This window comes from Bacillus rossius, chromosome 3 (genome assembly GCF_032445375.1).
Source record: "Bacillus rossius redtenbacheri isolate Brsri chromosome 3, Brsri_v3, whole genome shotgun sequence".
In the NCBI taxonomy this organism is placed as follows: Eukaryota; Metazoa; Arthropoda; class Insecta; order Phasmatodea; family Bacillidae; genus Bacillus; species Bacillus rossius.
The window spans coordinates 8661266-8676235 of record NC_086332.1 but is presented as its reverse complement, the minus strand read 5'-3'; the positions used below and the strand labels follow the sequence as shown (position 1 = coordinate 8676235).

The 14970-nt window shown below is 39.5% G+C and overlaps 1 protein-coding gene across 2 annotated transcripts in view; it reads right to left on the bottom strand.

Annotated features, from left to right (window-relative positions):
• LOC134530171 (semaphorin-1A) overlaps positions 1-14970 on the bottom strand; it is a 745950-nt gene that overhangs the window by 148438 nt on the left and 582542 nt on the right. For both annotated transcript variants that reach the window (XM_063364808.1, XM_063364809.1), the window contains exon 4: positions 7488-7550. In XM_063364808.1, coding sequence (XP_063220878.1) covers positions 7488-7550 — 63 coding nt within the window. The remainder of the gene's footprint in view (positions 1-7487; positions 7551-14970) is intronic.

Sequence of the window (14970 nt, the reverse complement as noted above, 5' to 3'; positions counted from 1 at the left end):
TCAATGAAAGTGAGACATCAGCTTGGGGCTTTAAGAATAAGTATCTAATTTATGTTGTCAGCACTATCCACAGAGTTGCAATAAGCTAAGTAGTGTTTTAAATAAAAATCGAAAATTCATTTAGTGAAGTGTTTCTGATCTGTAAATCAATGTGAATTGTAAGACAACTCAGATCAAATTAAGTTGGAATTATTGATTAATCAGTGAACATTATTCACTGAAATAAACTTTCATCCAAACTGTTGGACCTTTGAACTTGAGAAATCATTACATTTTCAAAATGTATCATCAAAGAAAACCTCAAACAGTTATTTCATTCCCCTCCCATTTTTTGTAATCATCTGTTACAAATGCTAAGTAACCTCAAACTGGTAAGACAATTACATAGGTAAATTCTGAGTCCTTGTAGTTTGTAGTGCCTGCTGATGAGCCACAACGAGGTATCTGTACCGTTGGTCTATCCACTCGCATATAAAACCTGGCATTACTTACTTATGGATTTTGAGTGAACAGTCAGCATTAAAAAGGTTTAGGAGTGTATAAATTGTAATCAGAGATGTCACATCATCTGAAACCTTTCAGAAAATAACCATGTGAATATTATCATTCTTAACTATAACTTTCACAAAAAAAAGCCTCTCATACTAATTAATGTCTGCAGTGCTGAAATGACCCAATATATAAAGGATCAGAAAAAAAAGTTGGTAAATATATTTTTATTTGTACTTAACGAAAAAAAAAAAAGAACTTTAAGTCTAACAATCTGCATATGAATATAGAGTTTATAGCTTTCAAAAGTTAAATACCAGTTTAATAGCACAGAAGTAAAGGTAAATCAATACCAAGGCATGGCCATTTAGGTTTATAATTTTTCCAAACAACTTTCTTAATAACATTAGCGTTAGAATAAAAAAAGCGTTAAAAATCTTAGTATTAACGTAAATTATCCATTACGCTTAACGCCATTTAAACACAATTTAAAAAAACTCATTCAAACATTTTTTTAAAGTTACATTAGATTATCAGCGGCGACGAAAACAAATCATTGTGATTAAAAATCACAATAATTCTCACAACACGCTCGCCTGTGGACACCAGGGTAGCGGCGCTGCGATTCTCGCTGCCAGGAGTGACATGAAAAATCGCTCGCGAAATTAACATAATAGAAGAGCCGCGTCGCGCTGACAGACGCAAACACCCCCCCCCCCCTACTTTTTCCCCTTCCATATCGCGTAAGCCGGGCTCACTCGCGCCCAAGCCGTCGTCCATCATTCCCCGGACAGAGACGCAGATACGTAATTACAGGCGGCTGCCGGGGTCCCCGAAATCTCATTTCTCAGCCCCCCTCGGCCGGAAATCAATTCCCCGGACGTCAAACGTTTCCTTCCGTCGCGAGACATCGGCGCGCGCGCGATCGCTCTGGACAGGACTGCACGGCGAATTGCGATGAAACCGAAGTGACGCCGTTCAATGAAACGTCATAAAAACACCCGAAATATAAGTCAATCTGATTAATGAAACTGACTGACAGACCGACCACGCACAGCTTCAACCGGGTCGTTACCACAACGCCGAAATACCATAACGCCGAATGTCAAAATTGACCACAACGCCGACAGCTAGAAAACTGCCGCTTAAACCGATGGGTCTAGAAGCATGAAATTTTGAAAAGGACTTTCCTTATACAACGTAGGTGAGAACTAAGAAAATATTTTTGAATATCCATGCTTCTAGTGCTTGGTCAATGAAGGCGACTGAGTGGTCTCTCCTGGTACGCAAGAAAGAAGCACTTTCCAGACTTGGGTACGTGGGGAGGACACGTCATGCATTTGATGGAAACTATAGAGGATGACCAGAAGGGGTGTGGAAAGCAGTCATTTACAGATAGAAGACAAGAAAAAAAAAGTAACGTCTGCTAAATTTTCGAGACCCCCCTTTGAATTTTATAAGACTACTGTCTTATAGCCGCACCAGGAAGTAGCGTTCAACCAGAAGACCACAGGATGGCGTTCGTTTTGTCAAACGAAACGTGGTTTTGTATTTTACCATCAGCGCGGCTAGAAGAAGCAACCAATCGATATTCATGCAGGGGGTGACCATGTTTGCATGATTACAATGTAACTGAGTGAAGCCTTTTTTTTCTCCGGCGTCATGTTGATTAGACGCCCAAAACACTGGCTGAAATGTAGTGTTTGCATTGTGGAAACAGTTTGAAATGACTGTATTTTAAGGAAGTGACAGTGTTTAATGACGGAGGATTCTAATTCACAACGTGCTAACCATCATCATACGTGGTCAAGCAGCAATTTTCCAAGAATATTTTGACATGGCGATGGCGAGGAAAAAAAAAAGAAAAAAAATAGCCAGTCATGGGGACTGTCAACAGAAGTGAAAACTTAAAACTTTGTTTTTAAATGTGTAATATGACATCATTTCTACGTCAAATGTACGTAAGAAAATGATTGTGGTATTATATCAGTACGATGTCAGCATGATATTATTTATCCCTACATCATTTTTTAGTCACAACAGATGTCAGTGGTATGTAAAAATTATGTAAAAATTCATCACCTCGCTATGACTTACCAGTGATGTCAGACCTAGGCCATGTATTCACGTGGTCAAATCAACATCACTTACTGCTACTACAGCATGTCGGTGATGCGAACTCACAAGATTTTACCCATAAAAAAAAAAGTCCAACACGCACATGATACAGTCGAGTATATACAATGTGTTAAGTTAGTGTATATATGCGTATACATGCACACAGGCCGCTGCGATTCGCCAGTCTGGCGCAACACGTCACTAGCATGTCGGTGACGCGAACCTATATGTTTTGCTCCTATACGAAAAATCGCTCAACGCGGCTAAATACGTTTTTTCACTTCAGAAAAGGAAGTGGCCTGGCCCACGTGACAGCATGCCGTCTGCTGACATTCCCTGACTCCAACGATGTTCACGAACCCAGGTGGTTCGCTCCTGCACAGCTAAGCCATTCTGCGACCGCGACCAATCGCGGGCCCGCGTCCTACCGGAACACTTCATTAGCAGCCGCGCCGTTTTTGTTTTGTTTCTGCCCCGGCGCGTGTGTCGACAAAGGAACGCTGCTGTGTTTTTCCCCCTCCTCCTGCCCGCGCATCAGCGTGCGGCGAAAGGTAATGGGGATAATTGATCCCGGGCCAGGCGGCAGCTGGGGACAGACCGGCGACCCAGGGGAGCGGAAAAGGGAACGCCCAGGCGCCCGCACGGGCGCTTCAACACGTCGGGAACAAAATACGTCAGGGTTTCCCGCCTGAAAACGGACGCATTTACTGGCTTGCCTACTGAAATATCACCACCAAATACTATTCGCAAAAAAAAAAAAAGGGGGGGGGGTTGTTTGTAAAGTCGGTTTACGGACGATAATTTTACGTGATAACGTCATAAGAAAACACTGATGAAAAATTGCATACTTTTTAATTTTCAAATATTATTTACAGTTTTTGCAAATTTAATTTAAATAATTTTTTAAAAATACAATCACGAACAATTACTTAAAAAGCCCGCCTTAACCTGTTTGATATTATAGAAGATTTTCTCGCACGGCGGTTGGCCGGTTCTTGCACGCTCGGCTCAGGCGGAACGTGACAATGAGTCGCGCTTTTTCGTGCGTGCAGCCGGCGTTCATCGATTTATTAGACGTTATCACGTCCAAAAAGTAATTATGAAAATGATGAAAGCTGAACAAACAAAATGTTTACCTTCTCCAATAACGCATTGGGGAACCTAGAAATAGTAACAAAAACAAAGTATACCTACACGGAATATCATTGATATAATGTATTTGGAAATTATTGATTAACACTGAACTACACAGTGTAATAAGATGTTTTATGAAAAAAAAAAATCAATTTTGCATCATTACAATATCTTCAGTCCTACCATAATTTTGCACTACACAAAAATTAAGATGTCCTATCTTCTGCGAGTGAACTATCTATATTGTTAGACTTAAAGTGATAATTTACCTCTTAACTCTCATTCCATAGCACACTCGAAGCTGTTTAAAAAGGACTTATGCAAAGTGTTGCAATTTTTCGCTATATGAAAATAATTAAAAATTGTGATCAGTAATGAGTATTCTTTATTGATCGAACTTAAAAAAAAACCAAACGAAGGTAAATTTAAAAACCACATAGACAATACACTTTTAATATTTTTATTTACCAAACCTTTGCACATATATATACGGCCTAACAGTATATTTTGATGAAAAAATTCAAATTTAATTCTTTAGTTTTAATATGTGTTGGCAAAGATAATGTAATGTTGGCAGTTGCTTTCCGCTATTTTCTTTATAAAAACGGATTTATTTGATGAATTCCCAAATGTTGGTTGTAAGAACGTGCTAGTTATGTATAAAGTATTTCTATTGGTGGCCTGCTGAGAGGCAATTTTATTTCCAAAAATAATGCCAATCGCTAGGTTTCTTTGAAGTTGACTAAAACATAAATAACTTTGTGGATCACAGCATCATGGGAGTTCCAGGAGGAATTAGTATTTTTTTCTACGGAGAAATCTTCTAAAGCTTGCATTATATGCTAAAGCAAAATATTTCCAAGTAAAAGATCTGAGAAGCAGCACGCGATATGTTACCAACGACAAACATGTTTTTATGGACATCATGTGGCTACCGAGAAAATGATAAAATGAAATGTTTTTTCTTGCTTTGAATGCCAATATTGGGAACGGATGTTTGCCAATCTCCAACATTCACAATGGCTTCGAGGGACTTTATGGCTGATTGGATCAAAAAGTGAAATATATTCCACATCTTCTGATAGAGACGGTAGCCAACAACACGAGACTGATAAAAGTAATATTCATATAAAGGTACGCAAACATACACCTAAGCAAATAATTTTATTTACATTAGTTTATTCAGTTCAACTTCCAAGTTTATAAATGGCTTAAAGGTTTCCGTTGTACACTGTAATTTTTTTTGTAAATGGAACAGATATATTCATGTAAACTTACAGATATTTGTAAAAATGTACATTTATATGAAAACATCTGTATCGCTACAAAAAAGTGTTCACAGTTATACTGAGTACGGAATCTTACCCGGGCATTTTTGCTTTGTGTTGTCCCAGTACCTCCCATGGTTAAAGTTATTTGTAAACCGTTATCTGAATAGCTTTCCAGTATAACTAAGCATACTAAAAATCACAGTAAAAAGTGAAATTTTTAGTATTCTTTTTTTTCAAGGTTAAAAAAATATATCTAAATGAAACATGAAATAAAATATAAACTTATGCGCCAATTTGCGTAAGAAATACTCTGTATTATCACTAAAAACGAATTTAATGTATGCAATAATAACTATAGTCATGTGTTGTAATATAATAGTCATGTGTTACAATATCTTTCTTGTAGTACTTATTACAAACTATTTCTCGGCAAATGGTTTCCAAAGTAATCTTTGTTAAAATACAGAAAATTATTTTTTCTGTTTTAGATTCAAGATAGAACTCGCCTCTTAGATTCTGCCCAGCATACTGCAGGTATCTAAAGGCATTTGGAATGGATTCATCTGACACGGGACCGAGCAAGCTGGCGCCTGACGAAACACTGGCACTTGCGCTCGGAAAAGGCCCCCACACACGATCAGTCCAGCTCTCAGTTCGGACTGCTCAGTCCGAACTGACAGTTTGGACTAAATTGAAGCCCCGTGCACACACGTTCAGTCCAGGTGCTCAGTTAGGAGTGAACTTAAGCCATCCCCACACACGATCAGTCTTGTGGTTGCTGTTGCTGTTTGATGTATCGTTTCATCATATAATGTGGAGGAAATTTTAGGTATTGCAGTTGCACTTTTAGTTCGAAAAAGAAAAAAGAAAATAGCAAAGCAACCAAAGAGTATAAACAATGTTTTCTGCCAAGGCTCTCAGCTGGTGGACTGATGGGCTGATTGTTTGGACTGGCAAGACGTTATTCCCACACACGGGTGTTCGGAAAGAAGGTTCTCGATCAGACCAGTCCGAATTGATGGGGAAGCGAACAGTTCGTCAGTCCATTAGTTCCGACTGATCAGTAGTGATACGAAATTTTCGCGGATTCATTTGGTTGCAAGATAGAATGCGTGTCTCTATACTTTAGAACTGTGTTAATGATTGGACCGCAGTTATTTGGACACGCCCCTCTGTGACCGTGAGCCAATGATGTAAGGCTTGCAGGGAAGTAAGCGAATCAGAATGTGCCGATTATGGGAACAACAAAAATATTCTCACTTAGAATTCAGCCAATGGAAAAGAGCAAACATAATATTTAGAATTTTAGCCTGACGCCAAACGAATCCGCGAAAAGTCCGTACCCCTACTTATCAGTCCACCGTCCTTGCTCACACACGGCAGTTCCGACTGTTAAGTACCGACTGATAAGTCCGAACTGTGTGAGACCCGCAAGTTCCAGTAGCGGTAAACCCATCCAGTGGCTTCCCGCATGGATTATTGGCGTGTGCTGAAATGGTTACTTACCACGGCACATGACGATCTTCCCCAAATATCCCTCAAAGCTCTGGGTCACGCGACTTCCCGTCATTACTACAATCTGAGGGCTATTCCTGTGAATTCATCAACTGTTAACTTCCTTGAATTGTTTAATCTCTAGGGGCAGGCATTTTTCGCGAAAAGATCTGAACACTTATTAGACTGCAAAAAGTTACACCCGCACCTGTGGTTTCTTCCTTGTGATTGGCGGCCTTCTGCGAGAGAAGTCGTTGCCTTATTTGACCGAGCCACTCAGGACGCGTTTACTTCCGCACTGAATCACTGTGATTGGTGTTGTTACAATCGATATGTACCTGAGAGAAACTCTCCCAATCACGAAACACAGACGATGCTACAGTGTTTTAACTTCCATCTAGTCCCGAAATCTTTTCGCGAAATCTGCATGCCCCTATTAATCTCTAATTTCCTTAACATTCGATAGGGCTAAAAAGTGACGGAAGTGTTTATCATTAAGATCACTCGCGTGACCTCGACAGTACAGTTTAGTAAATATTTGGCGAGACACTTTGAGATCGTACAAAAAAAATGCAAAGAGAAAATTGGAATAAAATTCATTCAAAGTATTTACAGGAAAGTGAAAAATAACCAACTCGGCATGTGCAATAAAGTTTAGATATTGGGGGAAAATAATAAGACATTGTGATCTTGAGTGTATTCCCCCCACCCCAAACACACACTGAGGCTTTTGTATCCACTTATGCTGTTGTCACATAATGGGTTTCTGGGACTGTGGCGAAAACTTCCAAAGCGCTTATTTCAGTTAAATTTCCAGATGATAAAAAGATATCTAATGAAAGAACTACGTAAATTTAACAAAATCTAACACCTAAACAACTGATCCAGAATAAATCACCGAGTAGAAACTCGCAACCGCAAAGTGTGACAACGACCTAAGCCAACACAAAGCCGTTACACGCAGGGAGCATTTACACTTACCTCGTCCTTCCCCTTCACCAGGCACATCTTGACGTCATCGTCAGGCGAGTACCACGTCAGCCTCTGAGAAACAAAACAAAAAAATAAATATACACCTGCATTAGCGCACATTTCGACCACACAATATTACAGTAACCATCTTCAAGGGCGACTAACAAATTAAGGATTTATGTCTCTGAATAGGGAGATGATATCTGCTGGTGCCAGACAACTAGACAACACGAGTTTCTACTCGGCTAACATGGCCGACCACAGGAACCAGCTTAAGTCGGTTGCGAATGGCCATACAAATACGCCAGAACACCTGGCCTTCAGTTCTTTATCGCCCTTGAAGATTGATGAAACTAGAAATCCGGCAGGCCGAACGTAGGACACATCATTATTTCCTCGGACTTGGTCACCAACCCAGTTGACAAGTTGAAAGTCTGGCCACAAAAGATACAAATTTGGGCGTTAATTTTTTTTGCGCATTGAAACCAGCGTATTTTGTCTACTAATATCAAGTCGACATTAATGTCAGCACCTGAAAGATATTTTGACCACGTTATCAATCAAATATTTTATTTTGTTACTGCTAATGAAGTCAAGTAGGTTTGGCATTCACAATTTTTTAGCTTCTTGTTTGGATAAATAAACTGTGCAATTGCTAGTGTTTCTAGCTCGGTATCGCCTCTAAGCGCAAGACTCTAAACTAGCGCGCAGTCTTCACGTCGTGCATAGGGAAACTATGAGATTTCGCGAAAAGCTCCCGAGAGTAGCTGGATGTTAAAACACTGTAGCATCGTCTGTGTTTCGTGATTGGGTGAGTTACTTTGAGGCGCATGTCGATTGTTACAACAACCAATCACACTAATTCAGTGTGGAAGCAAACTCGTCCTTAGTGGCTCGTGCAAACAAAGCAACGACTTCTCTCGCAGACGACCGCCAATCACAAGGAAGAAAACGCTGGTGTGGGTATACCTTGTTGCAGTTTAGTAGGCGTTCAGATTTATTCGCGAAAACTTCCTGCCCCTACCTATGGTGAATAAATGAAGATAAAAGTTAATACAAGTTCCTTAAGTATTTTCAAGAATCTGTACCGGAAGGCGTATGCCTGAAAAAGTATTCTGATATCACTCAGTATAGTCATTTTAAACATTCCTAAACATAAAGTTTAAAAACTAAATACGGAAACAGAACAAATCATCCATCCTCAGCGTATTCTTAAATGTTTTTCTATAAACATACATCACTCGGATATCTTGAGCAGTTTTCAAATCACACAGTGTGTGTGCCCGGGCAGGCGATGTCCTTAAGGGGCCCGCCTCGTCAGGGGTGTATGTGTGTTAGTAAAGCGGGATGATAAGCGCGAAGCTCGCTGGTATTTATAGCGCGGTATCGCCTCTAAGCGCAAGGCTCTGAACTGGTGCACAGTCTTCTAGTCGTCACAGGATAACTTTGAAATTTGAGCGGTGACCGTAAAATTGTATTGCGTAGAAATGAAGGTAAAGATGTAATGCAAGTCCCTTAAGTGCTTTCAAGAATCTGTACTGGTTGTTTTTCGCCTCGCACAGTCGCACCTGTGTTTCCGTACCATGTGCGTCTCTGCCTGAGGACGGGAGCAGATAGCAGTTCCCGAAACGTCGCTTGTTTCTGTTTTGGTAAAACTATTGTATTTTTTTGTCTTTTCGTTTTGTCTCGTTTCAACTGTTGTGCTGAATTATTTTGGTTTCAATATTTTTGTGCTGTCATCATTTGTGTGTTTTTTTTGTTCACTTAGTACTTTTTTCTTTGTTTTTTCTTTGTTTGTTGACCATATTTCTGTTTCGGAATATTTTGTGGTGTTTATTTTCTTGTTGACAACAGCAATTGTTTGCTTAATTTTGTGTGTTTTTTGTCTTTCTTGTGTATTTTTATTTATTAGTTTTTCTTCAACAGAAAAAGTTCTTAGCAATGGCGTATGTCCAAAAACTTACATCAAGTCTTATAAAAATACATTTTAAAAACTTAATCCGAAATCAAAAGTACTTTTCAGCCCTCAGTGAACTCTTAAATGCTTTTCGTAAGCAGACCCCACTCGGATATCTTGAGTAGTTTAAAAAATCGCGTTGTTTTTCCTGAAGCTCTGCACACCGTGTGTGTGCCCGGGTGGGCGGGGGCCTTAAGGGGCCTGCCTAGCCGGGCCACATAACCTCGCGCAGAACTCTGGGTGTTACAAGCCATTTACAAACCCGGGAGTTACAAGGAATTTACAAACAGCTGTACCTTTATCAAAGGTGTCCGAATACGGATAGCATTTAAGAGCCCTTACACTTGTCTATAAAAGTTTCGTTCCATGTTTCCGCTTATACGATGTAAATTATTTGAACAGCGAAAACGTTAAAACTTATGTTTCCAAAGATGTTTTAAGTTATGAATAGTTCTACGTAGAGTGTTGTAAATGCTATAGGGGAGTGCAGGAAGCATTTATCTTCAATATTATAACACAAAATTGCAGGACCGACGCTTAAAGTTCCAAGGAGGCCGTTATCGACGCAAAGACTGCACGCCAGTTAAGGTGCCTGGCGCGTAAAGGCGAAGATGCGTGCCGAGCGCGAGCAAGTGTCGCCCTTAGCGCCCACGCGCTTTCAGAGCTCGCGCGTCCGGGTATAGACGGGGCCCTCGAGTACCCTAAGCTTCCTTGTCACAGTGGTTTAACCAGCAGCCGGGTTCTAAGCGAGAGACCTAAGATGCGCATAAAGTTTGGACCCTGCCCGAACTTACCCGAACAGTTCACCTTCGGACAACAGCGGGTTTACTTTCATTTTGTTATCTTTAAAAGATTTGTGCAATGGGAGTGCATGACTTGATGTAAGTTTTTGGACATACGCCATTGCTAAGAACTTTTTCTGTTGAAGAAAAACTAATAAATAAAATAAATAAAAATACACAAGAAAGACAAAAAACACACAAAATTAAGCAAACAATTGCTGTTGTCAACAAGAATATAAACACCACAAAATATTCCGAAACAGAAATATGGTCAACAAACAAAGAAAAAACAAAGAAAAAAGTACTAAGTGAACAAAAAAAAAACACACAAATTATGACAACACAAAAATATTCAAACCAAAATAATTCAGCACACCAGTTGAAACGAGACAAAAACACGACAAAACTTTAATGTAAATTTTAATGTAGCTATAGTAACCTAACTAACCGTCCATAGTGTTTTAAAGTGTTTTAACGTAACTAACCTACCCGACCACTCTTAATATTTGAATTCAATTTTCCCGCGCAAAAATAAAACAAATCCCGAAGTTGGCCGAAGGTGAATTATTATTCGGGCGTGTTCGGGCAGGGTCCGAACCTCATGCGCATCTTAGGTCTCCCGTCCCAAGCGGCAGCTCGTTGTGCAGTCGGCGGCTGGAGCGGATGTCTCCGAGGGGCGGGCCCGGGGGGCGGCTATCAGGGGGCGGCTATCAGTGGCGTGCCGACAGCCGGCCGGTGGCATCCGCCCCCGACGCCGCTTGTCGCAGGCGCATTAGCATAGCGTCCCGGACACCGCCGCGCTGGGCTGTCCAACTTCAACGCAGTTACAACGGGAATGATAAATAACAATATATCTGTATTACTTGTAGGTACATAATACTGATTTATAATAAAGGTGTTGCAATAACAATGCAGTGACAAAACCTATAATTTAAAATTTAAACTATTTCAGCACCAGAAGGAAATAATTTATATCACGTCATCACTTCTTATAAAGAAATGGTAGTAATAGTAGTTACAATAATTATTTAGTTTCTTGTTTGGATACAAAAAAACCGCTATAGGCCTATGCCAAAATTTTGAGTTGTTTTTGTATATTTATGCACGATATGTATGATATACGTAAAACATTCCAAAAATAAAACAAGATGTGAAACGAAATATTTAATTTTTCACAACTAAAATTGTCAAAATATAAAAATCACAATAATTCGGCACTATCGCTACAAAACAATGGTATCGGAAACAAGCTGTAACAAGCTGCAACAAGCTGTAACAAGCTGTAACCAACTGTTACAAGGTGCAACAAGCTGCAACCAGCTGTGACAAGCTGTAACAAGCTGTAACAAGCTACAACAAGCTGTAACAAGTTGCAGCAATCTGTAACAGCTCTAACAAGCTGAAACAAGCTTCTCTACAGAAATATGAAAGAATACAGCCGAGCAGTGATCTTCTTCAAAATACTATAAAGTAAATGTACCGTTAAAAATGAAATATGACATCAAACTCGCTAGAATACAGGAAATCCTGAACTGAACGAACTCTGAGCGAACTATAATCGCCGGCAGCGCAGTAACTGTGAGCTGGCGGCCAAGGCAAGAGTCGGAATTCACCCGAAAAAAAATTCTGAACGCGAGGGGCTGGACGGGTGGCGGGTTACACAGTTTGCTGGACCAGAAAATACAGGACCAAATATCTATCAATTTACTTACAATCCTACTGTGGAGTTCGCATCGGGACTACTCGGGTTAACGGCCAGAGACACTGGTGATTGTTTTAGCGCAACGTCGTTTAGTTATGAAAGCTAAACAAATTTTAAATTGATATTATAATAAATGATAAAGTTAAGGAAGAGAGATAGGAACCGAAATACGCCATATTTCTTTTAACAGTTCTTAGGCTATAACTTTTCTTATAGATTAATTTTTAAAAAATTAGGCTTCGTTAAAGAATAGTACGTAATTTAACGGAATACCCGAAGTTAACCAAAAAAAAAAAGAGCTGGTGTTACTTAGTATACGTGACAGAAATGAAACTTCTTTGTCAATTCAAACCTCGATTCGCAAATACATCGTAATGGCGTAAAACGGCAGATAGAGTGTAATAAGACAAATTTCTAAATAATTATTAATCCACAAAATTATTACTCACTTCAAAATAAGCTGAAACCCCGTTGTGATGCCCTCTGCCCAAATACCCTCTTACTAGATGCCAGCAAGTCGGTAGGCGTCAGACACAGGCGACCCGCCTATCCCTGCAGCATGGCGGGGTTCAACCTGAGCCGCACGCCGCCACGTGGAGCCCGCTCAAGGGAACGAGTTCTCTGCACCGTCCGCAACCTACTTTCCGTTCTTTTAGCGTCATAAACATTTCACAAGGTTTCACGAAAACGATGGATTAAATTTCGGCATTGAAATTATTTTACTCCCATCGCGGCCAAAGAAGTTTCACTTCAATAACTGGCAGCTGCAAGTGTTTCCGCTGTGACTTTATTGGCGTTTAGTTCTGCTTTCAATTTTTTAAATGACTTTAACTGTAATAATGTTGTTTCCAACATCTCTTAATGTAAGATCTGTTTTTTACCGAAGGAAACTTTACTATATTAACTATAAACATTTATATGACATAAAAACCATTGAAACCAATACAGCGTCTTTGGTCTCTTAAAAAAAACTAATTATTTTCCAAAGTTTGCACAGGGCTAGGTTTTAAAATTAATTCACGCGAATTTAAACCAAGCAAAAAAAAAAGCTGAAAAAATCTGAAAGAAATAAAACAATGGTGGTAAATGTCACGGAAAGTAATTTGTAGGCAGTAATTTTGCTGCGTCGGAAATAAAAATTAACTAAAGTACGGAGAGAGAGAGGAGCTGAGAAAACTTGTACGGAATGAACGTCAACGCAACGTTGGTACCTGCGTGCCAAAATCCCGACCAACAAGACTGAAGTGAATTCAAACAAAGAGAGAGAGAGAGAGAAAAAAAAAAACCGTGAAATGGTTTTCACCATTCAAAATGAGATAAAATGAAATTAAAAAAAATTAGAGCACTTTTAAAGGCTAAATTTAAAAAAAAGGAAAAAAAAAAGAAACGCGCCCCAAAATGTGTGCAAAAAAAACCAGAACCGTGATGGAGATAATGTGAAACAAAACATTCGGCGGAGAACGGAGAATGAAAAATGGATGAATGAAATAAAGGTTTAACGACTCGTCGACATGAAGTCATTAGAGACGGATTGTGGGGAGTGGGTCGCGGGTTCGAACCCGACTTGCTCCGGCAAGTATTTTGTTTGCGATGCAGGATTTCCCATCACATACTAGACTACAGACGATTGCTTGCGTAACTGATTCAACAACAATTTTTTTTTGCGAACTCTAGTTGACATGCCATGAAAACAGAAAATCTTTGAGACTGATTTATAAACATAAAAAAAACTCCTTCAATTTTTTTTTTAAATAATAAAGTCACACCCGTTCGATTTAACACTATCTTAACTGATTACTAGAGACCGGAAAAATTCGCGGATTCATTTCACGATATGCTAGAATCCAAAAGACTGTACATTTATATTGCTTCTGTGATTGGCTGACAGTTTATCTGAAGGACTTATAGCCAATGGGAAACCTTCAACCAAAAAAAAGTATGGAATCGCAAGCGTCCCAGTTGACAAGTGTCACAAGTCAATATCCAATGAGCAAGTGGCATTTGCCTGAGTATGTAGAGGGTTGTGGAGTCTTTCCTACAGGTCATCGAAAGCGCGAATTTTTCCAGTCTCTACTGATTACTATTTTTTTTTATCGGACTTCTCGTTGTGGGAAATCAGGAATGATGTCACGGTAACCATCTCGCCGATGCCACAAAGTGAACCGAGTACGCGAGTGGAATGACAGCGTAGGGGGATGGTAGGGGGTGTGGAAAGAGAGAGAGAGAGAAAGAGATAGAACGAAGGAGTGGGGGGAATCAAGGATTACTGGGAACAGGAGAAACAGTTCTGTGCGATAAGCCTTCGTCGCGCCTCCCGCACGCCCCCGGTAGAGGAGGAGGGCAGAGAGGGGTCGCAGACACCGGGGGGGGGGGGGGGGACGGGGGAAGGCCAGATATCGGTAGCAAGATGGCGGAAAGGGCGAACACCAGAGAATCAGGGCTGAATAACCGCCTCGGTAAATATCGACTTGGGTATCACCAGACGTTCGTTCCGCTACGCAAAACACCAATAATTTCACTACCTACTTAACTACCATTTCATTAAATAGAATACACAAAGACTCCAAAATGAGACGAACAGCCTTAATAATGTAATTATAAAGCGAATCCCCACAATATATTTTTTTTTAAATTTTAAAGTTGTTTCGGAGATGAGACTATTTTAATTTTTTTTTATTTAAATGTACTCAGTAAACTATAAAGAAAGTGAAACACCTTACATGGCGTAAATATAATACAGCAACTAATATATATATTTTATTACAAGTGAATTTTTTAAAATATTACAAAGGTATGCGGGTTTGAAGATTAACAAATCTATTTTTGGATACGGCACCAAGGATTGAAAGTTTTTTTATTTTTATTTTTAAAGTGTAATATGCTTTGTGTAAACACTTCAACAATGTGATGTACAGAACAAAATAATATTAGATTTACATTAAGTATCGGGTAATTCTTGTAATTAAATTAACTCAGCAACATTAATTTTTTTACTTTAATTTTTACAACAAAAATACAGTGAAATTATCTGTTTTAGCCGTACTCGTTCCT